The sequence below is a fragment of the Rhinichthys klamathensis genome, unplaced genomic scaffold (assembly GCF_029890125.1).
Source record: "Rhinichthys klamathensis goyatoka isolate OS25496 unplaced genomic scaffold, OSU_Roscu_1.1 h1tg000850l_1, whole genome shotgun sequence".
Classification (NCBI taxonomy): Eukaryota; Metazoa; Chordata; class Actinopteri; order Cypriniformes; family Leuciscidae; genus Rhinichthys; species Rhinichthys klamathensis.
This window is the reverse complement of record NW_026607224.1, coordinates 1-20,293: the sequence shown is the minus strand read 5'-3', so window position 1 is coordinate 20,293 and position 20,293 is coordinate 1. Positions and strand designations below refer to the sequence as shown.

At 38.9% G+C, this 20,293-nt stretch overlaps 1 protein-coding gene across 1 annotated transcript; it reads left to right on the top strand.

The window, feature by feature from the left end:
• The first annotated feature begins 1,068 nt into the window (after nt 1-1,068).
• Nucleotides 1,069-12,423, top strand: kank1b (KN motif and ankyrin repeat domains 1b). The gene is made up of 12 exons (XM_056243824.1): nt 1,069-1,160; nt 3,088-3,180; nt 3,993-6,443; nt 6,554-6,640; nt 7,253-7,340; nt 7,521-7,652; nt 7,746-7,833; nt 9,197-9,416; nt 11,385-11,527; nt 11,612-11,812; nt 11,962-12,060; nt 12,164-12,423. The coding sequence occupies exons 2-12, from the start codon at nt 3,144-3,146 to the stop codon at nt 12,215-12,217; spliced, it is 3,600 nt and encodes a 1,199-aa protein (XP_056099799.1). The 5' UTR covers nt 1,069-1,160; nt 3,088-3,143; the 3' UTR covers nt 12,218-12,423.
• The last annotated feature ends 7,870 nt before the right edge of the window (nt 12,424-20,293 follow it).

Here is a 20,293-nt window from a genome sequence, read left to right as displayed (position 1 = left end):
ATATATATATATAAATAATATTCATACAGGGAGGGACATGATATAATGAATGGGTTATGTATATAATATGTATATAACTTGTTGGCCAAAAAAATGTTGTGCGTGTTGTACTGGTAAACTACGTTATAGGGACAAAATGTCCCAGCAGGGATGCTAATATCCAAAATCCTTTTCTTTGTGGGGACATTTTTTGGTCCCCGTTAAGAAAAGAAAACCGTTTATAAATCATAGTGATGTTTTTTGAAAATGTAAAAATGCAGAAAGTTTTCTGTGATTGGTAGGTTTATGGGATGGAATATACATATATATTTTATTATAAAAATCATTGTGTCTATGGAAAGTCCCCATAAAACATGGAAACTCGACGTGTGTGTGTGTGTGTGTGCATACCCATGCCTAGTAGCTTTTCTGTAGACTTTTGCAGAACATAAGTTACAGTATACAGACATGACTTTCTAAAAACACCCCACTTTGAAAAATATTCAATCGAGTAAAAAGTAGGCATCTAGAAAACTACCAGCAGATGTCGCTGTAATCTTGAAGATGTTATCAGGGTTAACTGATAATGAACCTTTTCTGATATCTAACTCCTTAATTTGTTGTAATATCATCTGTTATGACCAACAGATGTCGCTCTAATATTGAAGACATTCATTATCAGCGTTAACTGATAGGCCCTACTGAACATTTTCTGATTTCTAACTTCTTAATTTTTGTAGAGGATCTGCTATTACAGTATTGGGCTGAATTTACATAATTTTGTTGAATAAAGACTGCTATTTTAAATCAAATAAATGGCTAACCATGTATGTAGATTTTAGCCCATGTTTAGTAATTGTTTTCAATATTTTATCCCCCCTCATACTTCGCGCCTCCTTTTCTACTAAGTTATAAGTCAAGTGGGAACTAGCATACTATTCTTAGTTTTTCTTTTATATGCCAGACAAAAAATGGTAAAAGTACTGCACACCTGCCGTAGTGCGTCATGGCGTAAGCAGCAACTCCTCCATGCGCATACACAACAGCATGGTAAAGTTACTCCAGGACCGGCTGTTTACGGTAAGCATTCATTAAGGGAGCACTGTTTCAAGATAAACAGAAATGTTCAGATGTAAACGCAGAAGAAACAAAGTTCATCTCTCAAGTTGCGCTTCGCTCTGGTATGTAAACAACAGACTCACCTGCACTAATGTGGATAGGATCTTATTTAAGTTGTTCACTGCATTTGTTGTCACTTTGGACGGTCTAAGAATATTTGGCTGCAGACATGCAGCCTATGTAAATAACAATAATTTTTAAAACAAGTTAAGGTAGAGTACCTATTTATTAGTGCTACCAAAATACACTTTATTAGTTATTGCACACTTTATTCAAGTTATGTTTACAAGAATGTTAAATGGCTGTGCTATTTGTTGAGGATGTGGTACAGCTAGTCTCCAGGCAGTGTGTAATCCAGTAAGCCGAAGATATACTGGGCTGTACCAGGAGCAGATTATATCCATTAATGCACATACATATATTTACCTCTTAAAACGGAGTAAATCTTGAGAATGCAATTTCCAGTAAACCTAACCAGATTGGTTTATACTCTTTCATTGAATTCCAACGAAACATCCCTTGTTTGTATTTAAGGATCCAACATATGGAATAAAGAGAAATTTGTAGTTGTTCTGTTAGTGTGCTAAGTCAACAACGGACATTTATTATATTAATCAAACTTTTTTTGTGTGTGTGTTTCTACAGTCTGTTAAGTATATTTTGTACTATAAAGGAAATGTTGTGCTAATTATATGTATGCACAAATTATTAATCAATTAGTAGTTGTTTCAGGTCATATTTGTTATTCTGCAGTAAAAAACAAATAAAACAAAACATTTGTAACATTTTTTTATTTCTAAATTATTTATCTCTTTCTTGTTCTCTTTTTCATCAATCATTTTCTTGGTTGTTATTCTCAGTTTTACTTTATGCCCTAAAAAGCCTTTGTTCATATCAGATAAATGTGTGTGTTCATGGATCAGTGTGTGTCCGTTCGTGCGTGTTGTGTCGATGTGTCCATGTCCTCTCACTGCCAAGCAATTCAGCTGACACAATGCAGGTCTCATGTTTCAGATATCTGTCTGCAGTGACAGTGCAAGCTTCTCCTGGTTTGCAGGGTTTCTCCCCCTCTTCCTTTCCAAATCAGAAGGAATTTTGACATTATGTGGCAGACACATTGTTTTGCTTGTTGTTGTGTGTCACTAAGCTATAACTCCTGCTTGCAGCTGCAGAAACTGTAAAAACTATTTATTAAAGGGACAGTTTTTCTTATAAAAGGGGGAGAAAAAAAATGGCATGAGTTACGCACCCTCATGCCATTCCATACCCTTGTCCATGTCTTTTCTCCATGTAACATAAAAGGATATATTTTAAATAATATAAAGTTTTCCTTGCTATTACAATGAAATGAGACTGACTGGAGCTTTCAAGATTAAAAAAATGATGCAAAAGCCATAATTGGACTTTAAAAGTATCATAAAACACTGTATGTATGCACTGTATTGTAAGTCAACTGATGTCATAATCATGTGTTGAATAGACAAAGAACTGGATCAGTCAAATCCAGTCATGAATGATTCATTCAAACCAGTTCATTCAAAAGATCCAAATCCCTTTATGCTTTATTTTTTGTTTTACTATAATTGTCTGTCGCTTTTCAGCCTCTCTTTTTTCAGGTGGTGTAGGCCTATTGCAGATCTACATGAGACTGCTTACCTTTATCTTCAGTAGGGGGCAGTATATGAAAAGATAAATCATGTGAGATTCATGATTGAAAGGTTTCCCTTACCTTTTAATCCCTGAATCTGTTAATCACAAATAACCAGACACAAAAGATTTTTTTTTTTTTTTTAAATCCAAGTGGCATGAATTTAAAATTGATACACGGAATAAAATGAGCATTTTGAACACAACCCTAAATGTACCAGTTTATTGTTATTATTATTACAACAATTTAGATTATTAGCGGTGTAGTATAATACAGTTTCTCAGCTAAACATGTCTTAGGTGATATGTTTAATGTGCTCTTGTCTGGTCTTGCTTTTCTAGTGTTTCCACTGCTGAGAAAGAAATTGTAGTGGTGGTATCGTCTATAAAAAGCTGCCATGACTCAGAAAACACACTTCCACCTGAATCAACAAGGTAAGAATCAGCAACTCTGCAGTTTCCTTAAATTATATATAAATTATAATAAAATGGTTTTGACTTGCATGCTCCCAGTTTCTGAATGCAGGGGGATCTTTATTTATATTTAGAAGTTTTTTCAGTGGGCATGTTTTTTTTTTAACTTTTCAATAGAAAAGTTTTTGAATGCTTGAGTTGATGAAAGAGAAAGGGAATAAAAAAGAAGTGGGAGGAGAGAAACAAAATAAGAGACTGAAGGCCTGGAAGCGGAGAGCAGAATGAGTGAGACAAGGGCAGAGAGGAGAAAGCGCACAGATAAACATTACTAGAACTTTTTTCCCTGTGTCTACAACATTTTTTTTTTTTGGTGAAAATTCTAATCTGCAGGTAAGAAAGTGAATACTTAAGCCTTATTTAGTTTTGAAAGACATTTGCTGCTGAGGTTTTTTTAGTGAGGAATGCATATTTTTATGGAAATCAGATACATTTTGAAAGCTGAGAATGTCACCACTTGAAATGTGCCTGCAATACTGTGAATATGAAGTATATGTATGTACTATTTTATTCTGAATTTTGAAATATTTTTCGTCTTTTTCTTTCCGTCTCAGTTTCATCCTGTGATTTTAAATAGTGTTTTCAGGCATGTTAGTTATAAACAGTCCACAGTCATACATTTTCATGTTCCTGGCTTGGAAGTATATTTTTATCTTATTATTGAACAGTTTTACTCACAAAAAAGTAGACATTCACTTTATAAATATGAACTTTAGTTTGAATATTAACACTCCAATCTCTCCACCAAAGTAATTTTGTTTTCTTTGTTTAAACAGACTGGAGTGAGATCACTGCTGACACTTTTCAGAGTAGCCCATTCAGTATCGATACACCATACGGGTACCAGCTCGACTTAGGCTTTGTTAAATACGTGGATGATATTGAGCGAAGTGACACCATTCGACGGCTGCATTTTAACAAGCGGCCCGGAGCGGCAAACGCTGCCTCCAAGTCGCAACGCATCTTAAACCCCACACACTGGAATTCTTCAGAGTCTTTGTCCTCAGTGAGCAGTGATGAAGCCAAGAAAACGTCTCCGTCTTCATCCTCTTCCTCTTCTTCTGTCAACAGAAGAAGACCCCCACTTCCCCATTCCAAACCTAAATCCTCCTGTCCAAGACCTGAGGTCCCTCAAGACCTAGTCACCTCTCAGAGGTATGTAGATGGGACGTCTGCCCCAGCCACACAACGTCCTACCCCAACCAAACCAAATCCTCTAGTGGAAAAAACTTTGATGGAAACATGCAAACGTTTGGAACATGAGAAAGGCTCGTCGCAGCAAGGACCTCCAGAACCACAGCCACGGCGTAGACTGGCCAGTTTTGGTGGTCTTGGCTCTAGTGGTACCCTATCTCCGTATACGAGCTGGAGTGCCCTAAATCAAGGTGCTAAGATGACAGTCCTAGACCAGCCCCAACAAAGTTCCTTGTTATTGGGGAACACCCTTAAAATCAGCCCCTCAAGCTCTGGCCGAGCATCTCCAGTGAGCGGTGTGAGCCCACTCCACCTGCAGATGGTCAGGGATCAGATGGCAGCTGCTTTACGAAGGTTAAAGGACCTGGAGGAACAAGTGAAGGCCATTCCTGTCCTACAGGTGAAGATTTCTGTTTTGCAGGAAGAAAAGAGACAACTGACCGCCTTGGTCAAGAGGCAAGATGAAGATCAAAAATCAGGCTCTATCATTGACAAAGATTTTAGCAGCAAACCAGCGATAGAGGGTTGGGAGCACGGTGCCATCTCTGGTCTGACGGATTTCCAACAGCTTAGTGTTGAAATGCAACTGCTTGAAAGGAAGATCCAAGATGCACGTCTTGAATCCTCTGCCTTCAAGACGAGAGATCAAAAGTCAGTTGCAGTTGGAGATGACAGGTGCATTGATGAAGTTGATGTTATTCATCAACACAAATTAAACTTTTGTAAGGATGTTGCTGTTGGTGCAAAACCTGAGACTCAGTCAGTGGCTGTCAGTGTCACTGAGACTATGCTGGGGGTTGTATCCAACAAGGAAGCAGAAACAGAGTTGCAACAGCAAACCATCCAACATTTAAGTGACCGGGTTCAGATACTGGAGGCTGAGCTTAAAGAAGCAATGCTAAAGGCAGAGATGGGCAAGCTAAGAAGTGAACTGCGGGAAGCAGAAGCAAGAAACCATGCTGACAAGAGTTCCTCCGCACAACCACAGGTGAACTGCGTTGCAACCCAGACCGGGTCGCAAACTCGCACTCTTGGGGTTGGAAACCACACCAACCTTGTGCATTCTGCTGTTGGGGGAGGACTAGAGCAGATTTCCATTGCTGTTGGAGTCTCCTGCAAACCGGAGGTGAGGGTTGTTTCATCTGGCCCAGATACACCTATGGAAGAGTGGGAAGTACGCCAAAGAGTGGCACGAAAAGATCAATGTGTTGGAAGCAAGCGTGCAGCAACACGAAATCAAGGTGTTGGGACAACAATGTACATGTGTGACACTGCCACAATTACTTTGGAGACAATTGAAAAGACGAAGAACATTTCCCACCAAACGGTGGGCTGTGGTGACTGCACGGTCGACATGGATGTCATAGCTGTCAAATCGCTCATTTCTCAAGGAACTGTCACTGACCCAGTGCGAAGCATTGACTTTAGTGTAATGGCAATTCCACAGACCTTATCGCAGCGTACCAGCACAGCCTTTTGCACCGTCTCGCGCAGCACCAGCACTTTGCAGGCCTGTATCTCTGAAGCCAGCACCAACACAAAGCACACACTCACCAGGGAAAGACATACCAATACAGCACACGCGATCACTCGATCTCTGGCGGTTGGGGATGGGAAGGTTTGCGACCGAATGGCTGCTGTTCAGATGCACTCTGTTGGAACCACAACAAGCTTGGGTAGAGACACAAACACCCCTGCTGTCCCTAAAGTGATAACACGAGATGTTGGTATCGGAATGGCAAATATCAATGAGAATATCCTCATTGGTCTCCATACACGAAACATTGCATGTGGTCCATCCCGTCTACCAGATCCGGTCAAGACGCGTAGCATCGGCGTGGAAGTGGGGGATGGGAGGATACGCGACATGGAGGGCCAGATGTTTGTGCAGACTGAGCCTGGACTTGATCATTATATAGATCGCATGCAGAAATTACTTAAAGAACAACAGGACCTGTTAACTGACAGCCACCCTGGGTCAAAACATGGGGTCACTCTCCAGTCCCACGGTCACTTAGATGAACAAGTTAAAGGTAAGGATGTGTATATTTGTGACCTTTTAAAAGCCTTTTTTTTGGTCAGATTTAGATGCTTTATGCGTTTTCAGCTAATTGCTTTCGTTCATTTTCTTTCTAATTTCCAGTCACTGCACAAAGCCAGTCATCAAATGAGACTACAATGGTTAAACAAAAGAATCAAATGGAATTGCAGATGTCCGCTGCTCTTCATGGTTTGTATTTACATGTGTCAAAGATAACTCAAGTTATCAAGCAAAAGTATTTCATCCTGGTCGAAAGGACTCCACCCGATAAAGTGCATGTAAGCTACAAAAATAAGCAGAAAAGAGGAGACTTTTTTTCAGAGCAATCTTTCTGCTGTGGAATTTGAACAGGAGGTGAAAATAGCTCTCTCTCTCTCTCTGGTTTGTCTTTTGGCTGAATAAGCCCTACACTTAGAATATTTGGGCTGCTGTTGGTTTGTGGAATGCTCTAATGTCCTTTGGTATGTGGCAGACACAGACATGAATACCATCCACTCTGGAAGCCTGCGCTGTGCATGGTTTCTGAAAGGCAGCAGTGCTTGTGTATCAGAAGTCCTTATTAAGGAAAAAAGAGCCTTTAGCAGGTGTTTTTGGTGTATAAAGAAGTGCGTGCGTGCTTAGGTGATGTCATTACAAACCAGGGCCAGGGAATGTTTTCTGGGGTTTTCAAGCTTCTTCATGACAAGGACCCGCAAATATGATGATTCCCTTCCACAAACCTTCTTTTCTTAATATATATTAGTTCCAAAGAAGGGAGATGAACATCGATCCTTTTGATTATCCTTTATCCATTTCCTTCAGGCTCACCCAGTGATGACCGCTGTCTTAGGTCTATCATGAAAAGGAAGAGCATCACAGATAGTACGAACCCTACGACTGCATCGCTAGGGTAAATAAAGGTTTTCATTATTTATTAAATTACTAATAAATTCAGCTCCGTGTCGCATTGTTTTGTTGAGCTAGAGCTCTTTTACCAGATTGGTTGTGTATTGCATGTCTTTTTTTTTTTTTTTTTTTATAATATGCATTGTACATTTAATTGTACATCTCTCTCTCTGTCAATATACAGTACACAGAGAGGTATTGTGGACCTCTTGTCTGAGGGTGGCGATTCTGAAAATGAAGAGAAGAAAAAAAGAGAAAAGAGAGAGAAAGAGGGCAGCACCAAAGATAAAGTGAAGTTTCCTAAAAGAAACGAAAGGTTCATGCTCATAAGAACAAGTTTTGTTTTATCAGTGTAAGATGAAACTGTTCAGCCAAAGTTATCATGGTACATTTCTTTTCTACTGTATAGGTATATATTTAGTGAGAAGATGCTTTCTGCCTGCCAAACTCTGGAGATTCACCGTAATGGTAGCAAGGTCATATCCAACAGAGAACTGGTGAGTTACAGAACAATAACTGAGATCTGTCTTTTAGGCTCAATCCCATTTCACCCCTTGCTCCTACCCCTTGTTTTCGAGTGTACCCCTTGGCCCTTAAAATAGAATTACAAGGGCCAAGGGGTTGAAAAATGAAACAACCCTTCATGAACTTGATAGGTCATCAGTCGTCGATGATGGCTCTGACGTTACGGAAGCGACGAGTTTTTACAGGATTACTCCATGACAACGACTGACAATGAGCGCCGCTGCTCTTACCTCTGAGGAAACATGATGATTATAATGTTCCTTCCTCGAAATGTATGTCTTTTCTGTTTCGGAAAGGTAATTTATTATACAATTTCTTAATTGAAATGACTATATTATTATTATAAGAGTAAATAAAGTGCATGGTGGTGTCATCTGGGGCTAAATTTAAATGTTTAACCGTTTGCGAAGCCAACTCGCCGGTGATTCGCGATGCATTCTCAGAACTTTCTCGTAGCCCTCCGTTCGGAGTGTGCCTCTGAAAAATCTCCGTTTCGAGGGCTATGTAGCTCTACCCCTTCGCCCTACCCCTCTATCGCAACAAGAATCAGGACACCCTACCCCTAGATGTGAACGCGCAAAACGGAGGGGTAGGGCCAAGGGGTGAATTGGGATTGAGCCTTAATGTCAGTTCTTTTACCGTTTCCGTGTATTTTTCTTTACTCTGCAGTTAGTAGAGGCTTTCTAAGAAGTGTCTGTAACATTTACAGCACATTGTATGAATGTGTTTTGTATATCCTTTATTATCAGAGATGGATTCCAATACTTTGAATCACTATTGTTTAATAGGCTTGTTTCTATGGCTTTTGCTTAGTAATTATTAATTTCACCTACATTATTAGTGGCTTCTATTTTTTCCAGTCGCTTTGTCTCACACAACAACAACATGTTCAGGAAGAGTTGAACCATCTCACGTGTGGGAATGAATTCTCAAGGTTAAAAAATATATAACTCAACAACAGGAAAGCAAAAGAAGGGCAAACCAAACTTAGTTTAGGATGTATTGTGGAGCTGCATTTCACAGTCGGAAAAACTCAGTTGTTGATGTATTCTATGTTTACTCAGTCTTCTCCTCCTCCCATAATTACCCACTGGCATATAGATCAGATTGTTCGGTGTTCTGTGGGATTTGGGAAGTTTAAAATTATAGCGTTGCTGTATTTTGTCTGTGTTAAAAGTAATTTAAGCCTGCTTGTGACGCCTGCATTCATTTATTTGGTGTCATTTTGTTCTTGGCATAGTATGTCTACAAAGTGTCCATGTAGTTTACACGAATACTCTACCCAACTTTTTGATTTAGTTTTTTCTGCATTTTATCTGTTTGTCTTTGCAAAAGTGCTCCTGTCTAGGCACAGTGCAGCAGGAGTGGTTCTGTGTGTCCAGTCAGAAGAGGGCATGTCCACAGATGGTGGAGGACTTCCTCTTCGCTTGCCGCCATGTCTCGCCAGACGTGCTGTGCTATGTGGCCAACATGGCTGACCAAAATGGCAACACAGCCCTTCACTACAGTGTGTCTCACTCTAATTTCAGCGTAGTAAAGATTCTACTTGCTGCAGGTACCGTGAATCCACTTTATTTTTCAATGCAGAAGTAAGCTATTTTCTGTGAATGTGCTAGACTTCTGATTCATTAGCCGCTATAGTAAAATCACTAGAAGAATAACAAAGTGCACTAAAACTATTTTTGCTACAAACCAGTGAATTTATAACCATGACAATACATAAAAATTATATGGTAAGAATTACCAGTTTGCAATATCAAGCTGCATAACAAGCTGTTTTGAACAGCTAAAAATAACTGGAAGCAGATGACACCAGAAGCCAGACACATTCAATTTACAAATGGCTGCTCTGCTGTTACATTAAAAATAAGGTGGGTTAACACATAATCCTTGATTAATCCAATGTGAAGTTACTTCCAGATTGTTACTTCTCGATATCTTAATTTAGCTGTGGTACTAATATGCTTGCAGGATCTGCATTGAATATTTCACAACCAAACATTACTCTATCGATCAAAAGTTTGTGGTCGGTGTTTATTTTTATTTTTTGATTTACTTTTATTCAGCAAGGATGCATTAAATTAATCAAAAGTGACAGTAAAGACAGCTTTCCTTTACAGGAATAAATTCGTTTTTAACATATATTAAAATAGAACACAGTTGGTTACACTTTGTTTTAAGGTGTCTTTGTTTCACTGTAATTATACATTTAAGTACCGAGTAATATTAAAGGCACAGTATGTAGTTTTAGCCTCTAGAGGTCGCTTATTCAAAACAAAGGCGTAGCTTAATGACTCCGTGAATGAGCGTGGAATCTTGGGAATTGTCGTCTTGACTCTTCACCTCCACAGCCGATGGAAAACAATCCAACGGACTCGGGCAGAAATCATGTTCATGGATGCTAATGTATTCAATTTGAACGAGAACGTTGGAGCGAATGCTAATGAAAGACATCTGCGATACATACCGGTCGAGTCCAGCGGAGCTGTTTTACATGGCTAAATAAATTAGTGTGTTGAAATTGTTATAACGTTACTTTTTGCTTTAGCTTGGTGGCTGGCATAACAGACTTGTTGCACTGTGTAGTAATCTAGTTCGATATTAGAATGTCATATTAATAAAAACTGGATGACATCTGTTGCTAAATGACATGCAATTAATTTTAGAGAATGGAGAAAGCTCTTTCTGATTATGCTGTTAGCCACTTGACAAAATAGTGTCTCTGAGGTAAAAACACGGTACTCGTGAGTCGTGGTAAATCAAGAAAACAAGCTATTGATATAATAAGACTAACCGTGTTCAGCTATATAACAATGATTAGTTTTCTGTTCATAAATGTATCCAAACAGTTGTTCACCTGTCAATAAAACACATAACATAAAGCGTCTTTGGTGTTTCCATGGTTTCAACGGAAATCAAGGGTAGCGCGGATATGACATAATTGACAGGCGACTCATGGACACGGTCCGTGTTCTGGTTAAAATAGATGATTTCTCTGGATTTAAACTGTTGGAAACGTTTGGGATAATGTAAGTACAAAATATATAACATTGTTCTAGTGATTTTTGGATATTTTAAACTAAAAACTTAAATATTGTTACATATTGTGCCTGTAAGTAACTACATGTATTTTGTTTAGGGTTAGTTGCATGTAATTTGTAATAGTTATTACTATAGTAACTACATGTAACATATGTAACAATGACACTTTAAAATAAGGTGTTACCCAGTTATTTTAAATTGTAACAATATTTCAGAATATTACTGTTCATACTGTATGTTTGAACAAATAAATATAGTCTTGGTGAGAATAAGAGACTTCTTTAAAAAACATTTAAACATTGTACTGACCCTTTGAATGGTTGTGGTTTAGAGTGTTAAATGCATCTGTTTCTAGAGCACAGTTTAAATAAACTGTAAAGAGACACTCGATTGTTAAAAAGGGTTAAAATTATGGATCCTTTAATGTTTTGTGGACAACCTAGGTGGATAATTAATTTGGTCTCGATTCCTTCTCGTGCAGGAGTGTGTAATATTGATCATCAGAATAAGGCTGGCTATACTCCTATAATGCTTGCCTCCCTGGCTGCCGTGGAAGCAAAAGAAGACATGATGGTGGTGCAAGAACTCTTCAGCAGAGGCGATGTTAATGCCAAGGCCAGCCAGGTATCTGTCTTTGTTTATATGAGTATTTAAACTCTTTCTCCCTAAGAGTATTCTTTTGTGTTTACTGGACTATTTTCTTCACAGGCTGGTCAGACCGCTCTCATGCTAGCAGTCAGTCATGGGCGTATAGATATGGTCCGGGTCCTACTGACTGCGGGGGCAGAGGTCAACATTCAGGATGATGAGGGGTCAACCGCTCTGATGTGTGCTGGTGAACATGGCCATGCTGACATTGTTAAACTCTTACTGGCCCAGCCAGGCTGTGATGCCACACTGACTGACAATGTGAGTAACCACATGGCTATCTGACAGAAAAGTTTTAATGCGTAATATTCTTCTCATTTGTGATTTAAATGTGTGTTCTTGTTTAAATGTGTCTATGACATTTGTGTTTGTGTTTTTGTTTGGTATGTTTTGTGTCTGTGTACTGGTAGGATGAGAGCACTGCTCTGTCTATAGCTCTGGAGGCCGGACACAAAGACATTGCTATGCTCCTCTATGCCCATGTCAACTACTCAAAGGGCCAACCTAGGGTATGACTCTTTCATATCTATGCCTGTACTTTCTCATAGCATTTCATTTTATGCCACCAATTACTCAAATTAGCAGCACAACTGTTTTCATGCTCATCCACAGGGATCCCCTCGAAGCAAGACTCCACCCGTTTCACGCATAAGCTTTTCTGATTAATATGACATTTTCCCATGCGCTCTTCATCTATTCATACATCCCCTCTGAACAATCTGTTCAATCATATGACTGAGATGAATATGACACATTATCTTCAAACAGATATAGTATTAAAGAGAGCAGTAGGTCTAAAAATGCAGTGCACTAACTGTTGGCAGTTATCTTTCTCAAATATAAAATTGTTATGCAGTTTACTAATAAAGACATTTTTTTAAATGCAACTGTTATACTTAGGAAACTGCATGTCAAAACAGTTTTATGTATTCATTTTAGGTAATATATAAATTATATGGACTTTATGATACTGTATACAATTTATTTTACTTTTAAAAGCTTGATTTAATTTCTTGTAATATATATTCCACTTGTTCTATGCATAAAATCTAGATTTTAGCAACTCTTTATAAAAATGTATTAAATGTAAATAACATGTTCATATATACGTAAATAAATATGTGCTTCACCACCTTGTGTTTATTTAAAAAATTCCAATACTTTCCTATCTTGTAGTATTTTAGATCTGAACAGTTATGACGCCATCTAATGGTGAAAAGCTGAAATGCAGGTGATCCACGGACGTGTGTGGTGTGTGGGGTTGCATCTCTGAGGAACAAATTTGCCAAAAATATGATTATTGTTATTATTATTCATAATACAGTTGGAATATAGGTAAACAAAAAAACAACAACACAAACAGTGTTTTGCAATCATTCATGAATGAATTATTATTTTATTTTTGTCAAATTAATCGGACAAACTGGTTAAGGACCTGAATCTTTTCGTGATTCAGTCTAAATCATTCGAACAGCTCAATCACAGACTCGATTAATTGTTTCTCACTACATGAGACGGTTAACAAAACACTTTAACAATAACAGAGAACAATAAGAGCGCTGGATGAAGTGGATTTACCTACAATTATTAAAAAACAAACCTGCAATCTATTGTTTGTCATTGATAAAGAAGGTCTTTATCAAGTTCAACACCTGCATATGCGGTGGAAGACAGCAGGTAAAGATATACTGACCAGACAATAGTACATTACACGAAAACACTAGAAGTACCATGATATTACCATGCAAACATCTATTTTTTACAGTGTTATAACAAGGGGTCAGTTACCAGCAGCAGCTCTACAGGGACGTGCAAGGGGCTCAAATGTAAAAAGAAGGGGGGAAAAGGGTGTGTGTGTATATATATATATATATATATATATATACACTCACCGGCCACTTTATTAGGTACACCTGTCCAAATGCTCGTTAACACTTAATTTCTAAGCAGCCAATCACATGGCGGCAACTCAGTGCATTTAGGCATGTAGACATGGTCAAGACAATCTCCTGCAGTTCAAACCGAGCATCAGTATGGGGAAGAAAGGTGATTTGAGTGACTTTGAACGTGGCATGATTGTTGGTGCCAGAAGGGCTGGTCTGAGTATTTCAGAAACTGCTAATCTACTGGGATTTTCACGCACAACCATCTCTAGGGTTTACAGAGAATGGTCCGAAAAAGAAAAAACATCCAGTGAGCGGCAGTTCTGTGGGCGGAAATGCCTTGTTGATGCCAGAGGTCAGAGGAGAATGGCCAGACTGGTTCGAGCTGATAGAAGGGCAACAGTGACTGAAATAACCACTCGTTACAACCGAGGTATGCAGCAAAGCATTTGTGAAGCCACAACACGCACAACCTTGAGGCGGATGGGCTACAACAGCAGAAGACTCCACCGGGTACCACTCATCTCCACTACAAATAGGAAAAAGAGGCTACAATTTGCAAGAGCTCACCAAAATTGAACAGTTGAAGACTGGAAAAATGTTGCCTGGTCTGATGAGTCTCGATTTCTGTTGAGACATTCAGATGTTAGAGTCAGAATTTGGCGTAAACAGAATGAGAACATGGAACCATCATGCCTTGTTACCACTGTGCAGGCTGGTGGTGGTGGTGTAATGGTGTGGGGGATGTTTTCCTGGCACACTTTAGGCCCCTTAGTGCCAATTGGGCATCGTTTAAATGCCACGGCCTACCTGAGCATTGTTTCTGACCATGTCCATCCCTTTATGGCCACCATGTACCCATCCTCTGATGGCTACTTCCACCATGTCACAAAGCTCTAATCATTTCAAATTGGTTTCTTGAACATGACAATGAGTTCACTGTACTAAAATGGCCTCCACAGTCACCAGATCTCAACCCAATAGAGCATCTTTGGGATGTGGTGGAACGGGAGATTCGCATCATGGATGTGCAGCCGACAAATCTGCGGCAACTGTGTGATGCCATCATGTCAATATGGACCAAACTCCCTGAGGAATGCTTCCAGCACCTTGTTGAATCTATGCCACGAAGAATTGAGGCAGTTCTGAAGGCAAAAGGGGGTCCAACCCGTTACTAGCATGGGGTACCTAATAAAGTGGCCGGTGAGTGTATATATATGTAATATATAATATAATATAAGTACACTGAACAAAATTATAAACGCCACACTTTTATTTTTGCCTCCATTTTTCATGAGCAGAACTCAAAGATCTAAGACTTTTTCTATGTACACAAAAGGCCTATTTCTCTCAAATATTGTTCACAAATCTGTCTAAATCTGTGTAAGTGAGCACTTCTCCTTTGCCGAGATAATCCATCCACCTCACAGGTGTGGCATATCAAGATGCTGATTAGACAGCATGAGTATTGCACAGGTGTGCCTTAGGCTGGCCACAATAAAAGGCCACTCTAAAATGTGCAGTTTTATCACACAGCACAATGCCACAGATGTCGCAAGTTTTGAGGGAGCGTGCAATTGGCATGCTGACTGCAGGAATGTCCATCAGAGCTGTTGCCCGTGAATTGAATGTTCATTTCTCTACCATAAGCAGTCTCCAAAGGTGTTGCAGAGAATTTGGCAGTACATCCAACCGGCCTCACAACCGCAGACCACGTGTAACCACACCAGCCCAGGACTTCCACATCCAGCATCTTCACCTCCAAGATCGTCTGAGACCAGCCATCCAGACAGCTGCTGCAATAATCGGTTTGCATAACCAAACAATTTCTGCACAAACTGTCAGAAACCGTCTCAGGGAAGCTCATCTGCATGCTCGTCATCCCCATCGGGGTCTCGACCTGACTGCAGTTCGTCGTCGTAACCGACTTGAGTGGGCAAATGCTCACATTCGATGGCGTCTGGCACTTTGGAGAGGTGTTCTCTTCACAGGTGAATCCCGGTTTTCACTGTACAGGGCAGATGGCAGACAGCGTGTATGGTGTCGTGTGGGTGAGCGGTTTGCTGATGTCAATGTTGTGGATCGAGTGGTCCATGGTGGCGGTGGGGTTATGGTATGGGCAGGCGTATGTTATGGACAACGAACACAGGTGCATTTTATTGATGGCATTTTGAATGCACAGAGATACCGTGACGAGATCCTGAGGCCCATTGTGCCATTCATCCACGACCATCACCTCATGTTGCAGCATGATAATGCACGGCCCCATGTTGCAAGGATCTACACAATTCCTGGAAGCTGAAAACATCCCAGTTCTTGCATGGCCAGCATACTCACAGTACATGTCACCCATTGAGCATGTTTGGGATGCTCTGGATCGGCGTATACGACAGCGTGTTCCAGGTCCTGCCAATATCCAGCAACTTCGCACAGACATTGAAGAGGAGAGGACCAGCATTCCACAGGCCACAATCAACAACCTGATCAACTCTATGCGAAGGAGATGTGTTGCACTGTGTGAGGCAAATGGTGGTCACACCAGATACTGAATGGTTTTAGTACGTTTTAGTTTCATCAATATTTGAAAGAAATAGGCCTTTTGTGTACATAGAAAAAGTCTTAGATCTTTGACTTTGAGTTCAGCTCATGAAAAATGGGGGCAAAAACAAAAGTGTTGCTTTTATAATTTTGTTCAATGTATGGTCAAAGTTTGGACACATTACTATTTTTAATGCTTTTGAAAGAAGTATCTTATGCTCATCAAGCCTACATTTATTTGATCAAAATACAGAAAAAAACAGTAGCCTAATATTGTGATATTACTATTTAAAATAACATCAAAATAACATCAATTACATAACATAATTACATCAAGACAACAAATGTATTACAAGTTTTTTAAAATTGTTTGTTAACATGGGCAAATGGTGCATAATCTAATTAAGTATGTGCTAATTTGCATAAATACCAGAACAGATCTAAACATTGGATATAGCCAGGTGAAAATGTCTTGAATCTTGTTGACATCTTACAGTAAAAGACTAGAGGCAAACAAATGTCACCATAAGGGGCAGAGATTCAGTCATTCATTCAAGGTCCACTCAACTGTCACTAAGCTGTCACTCTGGTAAGAAAGATTTCCTTTTGTTTCTCCTCCATGGATTAATTTGATTGTTTGATCCAGCCACTTTTTATTATACCTTCCTTTTGTCTTCTGCATTCTCCTTACCCATGTCTCCTGTTCTTCCCTCAGACTCATCCCCCAGAAACAGTCCCACGGACCCAGCCTCAAACCCCATCTCTGCAATAATAATTAATAAAGGCTGGTTTCTAAAGTACTTCTTCCTGCCTCTGTGTATTAATCAGCCCGTTCTCATCCTTTGGCGTCATACATGTGACGCTTTGGACATTTCGTTGAAATCTTACGCACATGGCATCCTTTAGCATCATTATGAGATGCAGAACCCAAGGCGTCATACAGGTGACGCTCGTCTAAATCCAACGCACATGGCATCCTTTAGCGTCAATATGAGACGCAGATCCCAAGGCGTCATAACCATACCCTACCCCAGACCTAAACCTACCCATAACAGTGCGTGTTATATTGACGCTAAAGGATGCCATGTGCGTAAGATTTCGACGAAATGTCATATGGCGTCACCTATATGACGCCAAAGGATGAGGGTTCCATTCAGACCTTAACATTAAGTATTTTACTGTTATATGTCAACAAGATATTTTCACCTGGCTATACCCAATGTTTAGATCTGTTGTGGTATTGGTATTTATGCAAATTAGCACATACGTAATTAGATTATGCACTGTTTGCCCATGTTAACAAACAATTTCAAAAAACTTGTAATACATGTTTTGTTTGTCTTGATGTAAGTAATCAACTCAGTCATTTTCATGATGATATCTAAAGGTTAAAATTTTTACCCTTTTCACGTGAGAAAAAGAATGAATAGGCGTATGAATAGGCTATATGGGTCTTTTTCTAAACTTTCCCCTAATGGGATTCTTCAGGGCTTTTTTTCCCTTACTCAAGACATATTGAGGATACAAAATCAGTTGAGTTTGCTTCTGTTGCAATTTGTTCTACCTTTTTTCATAAAATGACTGATAAACGTCCAGAACGCATTAAAAGTTTTCTGTTTTCAGTTGAAAACGCTGTTGTGTAAGCGGCCCCTAAGTTAATAACTAATGATTTTAACAACTGAAATGAATCGTTTAAAAACGTACTTAAGCTGGACAATGACTTTCTTCTGCTGCTGTAGCCTACAGCCAAAACAATCTTTGTTGCATTCATTTCACTGTAGCATGCTTTTGAAGCATCTGAATTGTAAAAACCGCTAGCCTATAAATGAAGGTGACTGGACAATAATAATCATTTTAAAAAATTAGATCAAAGAATTAGATTAGATCTTGTGAATTTTGAAAACACACCTGGCCTTCTTAGCACAGCCGGTGATGAGTTAATTTGACCAGCCTCTGCTAGTGTCTGCTCACATGAGCAGCTCCCACACCAGACACTGATACAGTTGCTTAGAATGTTTTTTACAGAAACTGGTCTGGATGTGAATGTGAACCTATGCCATTAGACTGATCTACTCTTTTTAACCCCCGCATACCACACATCTTTAGAGAGGTTGCTCGCGAACAACACTTTACCTATAGATAGATAGATAGATAGATAGATAGATAGATAGATAGATAGATAGATAGATAGATAGATAGATAGATAGATATTAGCTTGAAGGATTAATTCCCCATTCATTGTTACTGCATTCTCCAATACATTTTTCAAAACGAATTATTTTGTGCTTCACAGAAAAAAAAAGCCTTACAGGTCTGAAACCACATGAGGTGAGTAACTGATGACACATTTTTTTTTATTCATTGATTCTTGTGTGAACTAATCTTTCAAATGAAATCCTATGTGATATTAATGCGGTGACAATCAGTCTGCGGCCATTTTTGAGGTTAGACAATCATGTCTGCAATTGTTAACATAACATGATAAAAGAGATTGTTCACAAAATGAAGGGCACTTTTCTTTAAGAATAAGGAGAGAATAACAAATGTAAAAAGGACAACAGCTGACATACTTGTTATGTAGAATCAGTTCAGCTGTACTGAAAGGGGATATAGATGGCTGTCAGATAAAAGACAGCAAACAATATCTTGTGGTGAGAAATGAATTTAGAAGGCTGCATTAATAGAGGTTAGGGTAGAAGATGACATTTTTGTCTTTTGTGTAACGACGTCTTACATACATGTTTTTGTGTCAGAGTACAGATACATGATACATCACTTATATACTGTAGATGCATGAATGTAACATTAACTTCATTTCATCTCTTATTTTAGTTCATTTTAGTGGATTTTAGCTCATTTTTATGTAGCTCAGTGGTTCATTGTGTTTGAGAATGTTCAGCTCAGTGTGTCTGTACGACAAAGTGTGTGTCTGTGTTTTGTGATGAAATGCTATAGCATTACAGCTCAGTGCGGTCTGCAGCCAGTAAAACGTGGTGTTGCCATAGTAACCGCCTGAGATGTTTTACCAAAATGCCCTTGTCGACCTGATAGCAAAACATGCATATGAAATGTAAAATTATGACAGCATGTAATCATACTACAGCACACTAATAATCTGCTTCTCCATGGTCAAACAACATTTAAATACTTCTCAGAAGCTTGTCAGATATTTGATTACATTTGATAAACTTATTTGATTAATTAAACAATGGCTTCTATAATGAAGCTGTTGCCATGGCAAATATACATGAACAATGTTGCATCTTAAAACTGGATCTTATTTTAAACGGACACTTGAGAGGCATATTTCATTCATGAAAATGATGGAGAATATTAAAAGCAGGAATATAACTCCGTACAGGGATTTCTGATGGCAGATGGCAATGTAACCTCATTGGAAATGTTGGCAATTTTTTTTAAACTGAACTTTCACAATACATTTTAAATCAGTTTACAAAATAGCACATGACATTATGTTGAGTGGATATTACTTACTATCATAAGTTACCTATTCTTGTAAAAAAATGTATTTGCTCTTATACTATACTGTTAAGATTAATTTCTAGTAGAAATATGCAAAACACGTGGTCAATTTTTTTTGATTGGTGTATGTGACCCTGACACAAATTTATCAGCTTTATCTCAAGGTCCGTTTTGTGTATTTCAATGATCTACTGCTTATTATTTCTTTAGTGATAAACAGACTTGAGTGAATAGAAATGCATAACATCTCATTTCAGCACATTTTCACACCCGTCCCAATTCAGGCACAGCATTACATCTCTCAGGTCTGACATCAACCGATCATATTTGACCAAGAATATAATTCTATATATGACACTGCTGACCCCCTACAATTATACAGCATACAAATAATTAAGTATAAGGCATGACTTTGAGCTGCATGTGAAGCTACTTTATAAGTTAAAGTTCTCAATTCTCAATGGGAAGCAGAAAGAAACTGTTATGTTTTAGACTATCTGGTAATATTTATAGCCCCAAATGATTTCACCAGAATCTCAATGCACTTTTATGTTTTAAAAGCTACCAGACACAGATACAAACATGCCATTAGCCAATTTGTGTGTGTGTGTGTGTGTGTGTGTGTGTGTGTGAGAGAGAGAGAGAGAGAGAGAGGAGAGAGAGAGAGAGAGAGAGAGAGAGAGAGAGAGAGAGAGAGAGAGAGAGAGAGAGAGAGAGAGAGAGAGAGAGAGAGAGAGAGAGAGAGAGAGAGAGAGAGAGAGAGAGAGAGAGGCAACACAACTATTAACTACCCTGGAATCCTCACAAGATGTCAGAAAAGCTTGCAAAAAAACATCTG

What these genes read in the sequence shown, in the direction of transcription:
- kank1b (XM_056243824.1), top strand. Translation starts at nt 3,144, where the DNA reads ATGACTCAGAAAACACACTTCCACCTGAATCAACAAG. An exon ending in CCTACGACTGCATCGCTAGG is followed by an intron (nt 7,341 to 7,520) that starts GTAAATAAAGGT and finishes GTCAATATACAG; the next exon opens with TACACAGAGAGGTATTGTGG. An exon ending in AAAGATTCTACTTGCTGCAG is followed by an intron (nt 9,417 to 11,384) that starts GTACCGTGAATC and finishes CTTCTCGTGCAG; the next exon opens with GAGTGTGTAATATTGATCAT.